The 4859-nt window shown below is 53.1% G+C and overlaps 1 protein-coding gene across 4 annotated transcripts in view; it reads right to left on the bottom strand.

The window, feature by feature from the left end:
- Positions 1-4583, bottom strand: part of ATG4B (autophagy related 4B cysteine peptidase) — a 25002-nt gene extending 20419 nt beyond the window's left edge. For 3 of the 4 annotated variants that reach the window (XR_003906373.1, XM_029933491.1, XM_029933490.1), the window contains exon 1: positions 4489-4583. Coding sequence is in view for 2 of the 4 variants with exons in the window: in XM_029933491.1 (XP_029789351.1) it covers positions 4489-4498 (10 nt within the window). In the remaining 2 variants the exon portion in view is untranslated. Of the gene's footprint in view, positions 1-277; positions 379-4488 lie in introns of all 4 variants that reach the window. The other variant, XM_029933492.1, reaches the window with a different exon arrangement.
- Between the last annotated feature and the right edge of the window lie 276 nt (positions 4584-4859).

Below are 4859 nucleotides of genomic sequence, written 5' to 3' on the forward strand. Positions count from 1 at the left end.
CCCCCCCCCCCCCCCCCCCCCCGTTGGCTCTGCACAGATGCGCCAGCCTCACTGGGGCTCCAAACCGGCAGCCCCCTCCCTCGCAGAGGCCGCAGCGAATTAATCAGCGCTCTGTTTAATCTCACCTTCACCCCATGTGGTATCAATCCTGTGTGAAGACGTTCACGTGCCTCCCAAGTTAAAAAGGGCCAAATCCCGACAAGAACGCCGTCGCCCGAGTCCCAGGAAATGACTGTAAGAGGGCGTTCGGGACAAGCCGCTCACCGGTGCCACTCACCATGAGGAAGGGGCCCTTTCCTTCCGCTGGTCACCTGGGTCCCAGACACCTGATTTTCCACAATTCCTCCCTGATCACATCCGAAGAAGCAGCAAAAAGCCCTTTAATAGTATGATAATTCTATTAGGAAAAAATGTTCTGATTTAATGTTATTAACTTGACAGAAAAATAGGGAACTGTACACAATGAACATAACCAATATCTCTCCATTTAATACCAATCACACCGTAATTCAACCAGGGAGAATCACAAAAAACATGCACCACTAGATTTCTTTTAGAGCTTACTGTAAAGCATCACATTTCAAAGATATTTCCCCAGAACACCTACAGCTTCTGAAAGATCATGCTTTATAATAAATAAAATCAAAAGAAGATTCTCCCCTCCTTTAAAAATATTTACGCTTAAGGGGCGCCTGAGTGGCCAAGTTGGTCAAGTGTCCGACCTTGGCTCAGGTCACGATCTCATGGTTTGTGAGTTCAAGCCCCAAGTCAGGCTCAGTGCTGAGAGCTTGGAGTCTGGAGCCTGCTTCAGATTCTGTCTCCTTCTGTCTCTGCCCCTCCCCTGCTGGTACTCAGTTTCTCAAAGATAAACATTAAAAACAAAGTTTATGCCTAAATCTTTTTTTAATTTTTAGTTTTACAGAGAAAGTATGTGCAAGCAGGGGAGGGGCAGAGAGAGTTTCAAGCAGGCTCCAAGCTGTTAACCGTGGAGGTTGATGTGGGGCTCCAACCCACGAACTGTAAGATCACAACCTGAGCAGAAACCAAGAATCAGATTCTCAACTGAATGAGGCACCGAGGTGCCCCTAGAAAACGTTTATGTTTAAAATAACAGGTTTGCAAGTAGTTATTTCCTTTTTTAAGTTTTTTTAGTGTTTTATTTTTGAGAGAGAGAGAGATATTGTGAGCAGGGGAGGGTCACAGAGAGAGGGAGACACAGAATCTGAAGCAGGGTCCAGGTTCTGAGCTGTCTGCACAGAGCCCAACGTGGGGCTCGAACCCACGAACCATGAAATCATGACCTGAGCCGAAGCTGGACGCTCAACCAACTGAGCCACCCAGGCGCCCCTGTTTTCTAAAGTCCCAAATAGTTTACATGAAGATGTTGACAGTTCAATTCTGAATGAGAAGAGAAAGGAGAAGCACCCAGAACATCGGCGACACCAGAGAACTAGAGGATACGGCGCTGGCTCGTGCGCACGCTGGACAGAAGGCCATGCTGAACCCCGCCACCGCTTCTCGATGTTTCCACGGAGCAATAGGCTCTCCAAACCGAAGCTCTCACAGCACAGAAGTGGGGACGGGATCACAGATTCAGGTTCTGCTTCGATTTCCAGCCACGTGCCGGACACAGAGCCGACCAGCAAGCACAAGGTGTGACCTCTGTCCTTGGGGGCCAGATGGCCAGCTGTCTAACCGCTGGCACCTGCCAGTCCCCTGAACTCACTGCTGGGGGTTCGTCGGGAGAGAGTACAGCAGCCTGTAGCCGGCCTGCCACCTCCTGGACCCCTACAGCCCGGCCAGCATCCCTGGGCACCCCCCTAGACCCCTTCCCTTCAGACCCTCAGTGACTCCTCCACGCGGCTTCCCACACACTTGAACCTCTAGTCCGGCCCATGCCTTGGCTCCAGGCCGGAGACTCAAGCCTCCCTGGACATTGCAACACAGACGTCTAACAACACGCAGCATGGACAAAACCAAAATCCCAATATCTTCCCCACCAAGCAAGACGCCTGAGGTCTTCCCCAGTGGTTCCTCAGCTCAGGCCATAAACCTAACCTCAGCTCCATCTTCACCTCCTTCCGCTCGACGCCTACCACCCCATCACCTCCAATCTACACAGTCCTGTTGTCTCAAGCCTCCAACACACCCAGAATTTGACTGAGCTAAGTGCCATAGCCTCCTAACCAGCCTCCTGGCCTCTTCCCTTCCCCTCTCGGTACGAGCAGCGCATCCTGGACAGAAGAGCCAGAGTGAGTCTGTGGAACACACATCCCATCACGGCACCCCTCCACTCAAAACCTCTGAGAGAGTCACCAACTCGCTTAGGATAAACACCCGGGCCCAGTCTGTCTGCCTTCAGCTCCTACCCTCTCACCCGAGTTGCTGCACCCCCTCCCCACTGGGCCTTACCCTTCCTTCTACGCAGCTTTCGGGTCTTGGTTAAAACTCACCTCTGTCCGCTGAGACATCCTGCCTACAACTCCAGTCCCTCCAGGCTTGGCCCACGTCACACTCCCACGTGAGCCACGTGGTTTCTGTCTATTCCGTTCGCTTCTTTAACAATGCCCAACACAAACCTCCCATTCAACAATGAATGTAATTTATCAAACGGATCACTATAAAAACACAACAACCAGAAACTGCATAAGATTTGGTCAACAAAGGCCAAATCCATAAGGACTCCGGGGACCACTAGTCGTCCCTAGGAGGACGCGGGACAGCACGCCAGGAAAGCCCTCCACTGCAGCTCACCAACATCACGTGCACTTTCATCAGCAGCAACGGGGACCCTCAAATGCGAACACCTTCTTCTTGTTTGAAACAGCCTTCGTTCTCGGAAATATGGTCAGGGAATCATTTAAATGGCTGCCCCTACCTAACTTCAACGTGATACTTTTCTCCTACACGGCAATAAAACCAGCACTCAACTGTGGTTTCCACCTTAACCAACTCTCTCGTGTGAAAAATCTGAACTTTCTGAGCAGTGCTAACTTCAGAGAAAGTGGATAAATGATTCTATTCCTTCTCTCCATCCTGTGTCCCAGCAAAAACTAAAACACTTTCTTTCTTTCTTTTTCTTTTAAAAGCCTCACAAAAAATAACCTGATTAACATGCTACTGTCTCCTCCAGCCACCTAACACATTTACTTTTTTTAATGTCTTTATTCATTTCTTAATGTTTATTTTATTTTTGAGAGAGCAGTAGAGAAAGAGAGGGAGACACGTAATCTGAAGCAGGCTCCAGGCCCCGAGCCGTCAGCACAGAGCCCGAAGAGGGGCTCGAACCCACGAACCATGAGATCATGACATGAGCTGAAGTCGGACGCTTACCCGACTGAGCCACCCAGGTGCCCCCATCTTTACTTATTTTTAAGAGAAATAGAGAGAAAAGTGCAAGCAGGTAAGGGGCAGAGAGAGGGAGACAGAATCAGAAGCAGACTCCAGGCTCTCAGCACAGAGTCCAATGTGGGGCTTGAATCCATGAACCATGGGATCATGACCTGAGCCGAAGTTGAATGCTCAATGGACTGAGCCACCCAGGCACAACCCCCCAACACATTTAAATGACAAGACGCTACAAATCACTGAAATATTGACCATATATGTCTGCATTCCAGTTTCCAAGCTGAGATTTCAGTAAATTTTTGCTGCCACTGCCAGAAGAAAGACACAGCAAACAATGCCCTCCAGGAAGACAGGTGAAAAGAAACCAAGCGGGGGAGGGGAGCGGTGGTTGAAGGCCAATCACTCCCTACAATGAACGAAAGGGCTAAGAGTGCCCTGGAAATGCTTTCAAGACTACTTAACAAAGACAGCTTGCCGGCAAAATGAAGGAACATTCTCCTCTGAACAGAAGCATGGTAAGACAGACCAAAACACCACACCTGCAGATATTCACTTACGTACTTGCACACACGGATAATACACACACCGTCCTGCCCAGCCACATACTTTGCATTAGGACCCTGTTAAGTTATCATGAAACGAATTCAGTTTCTCTCTTCAACCACGGAAAGGAAGCTGATCACTGAATTTAATTAAAAAAGAAAAAGCGTGTAACGTATGTTTCTGGCCTCCAGAAAATTCAAGAGCCTCCACTTCTTAATTCCCGGGGGATGGGGCGGGGGGAGACATAAGGCATTCTGCGGCCGCAGTTTCTAGAGCCAGCTCCGCCCGACCCCCAAAGAGAGCCCGACACCGAGGCGGTGTCCCGTCTCGGACACCACGCCGCCCCTAGTCGTCTGAGCCGGCCTTGGGCCTGTCGCCGGGCGCCCGGGCGCTGCGGGCGGGACCAAGAAAACGCCGAGACACGCAAACACCCGCTGTCACATCCACACCGACCTTCCCACGGACGCCGTCCCCGCCCCGCTCCGCGTGAGGGCCAGCTCCGCCCCGTGGCCCGCGTCCAGCCAGGTGACACCCCGGCGGCCGAGGGGACAGGAGAGCGTCGACCGCGGGTCGCCCCGCGCCCACTCGGGCCCTTACCTGCGTCCATCTTCCCTCTCCTGCCGCCGACTGAGAACGGCGTCGCTCCGACGGTTCCGCAGCGCGAAGCGACGGGCTGCGCAGCCGGGGCCAATCCGGGACTAGCGGGAGCGGGCGGGGCCGGAAGTGAGGGAGGAAGCGCACGTCCGCCATCTTGGCGTACGGCGGGGCCCAAAGCCGAGGGCTGGCGCCGCGCGCTTGGCTCCCTGGCGGCCTGCACGGTTCTTCCCGGGGACCCCAGCAGCGACCCGTCGAGCTAGCGGAAGCAGACGCTGGCGGGTGGCGGGGTCCCGGAGGGGTGGCGCGTTAGTCCGCCGTGCGCCCGGGCCGCCGGCGCGGCCATCTTGACGTACGGACCGGCCGGCGCGCCA

Source organism: Suricata suricatta, chromosome 3 (genome assembly GCF_006229205.1).
Source record: "Suricata suricatta isolate VVHF042 chromosome 3, meerkat_22Aug2017_6uvM2_HiC, whole genome shotgun sequence".
Taxonomy (NCBI): Eukaryota; Metazoa; Chordata; class Mammalia; order Carnivora; family Herpestidae; genus Suricata; species Suricata suricatta.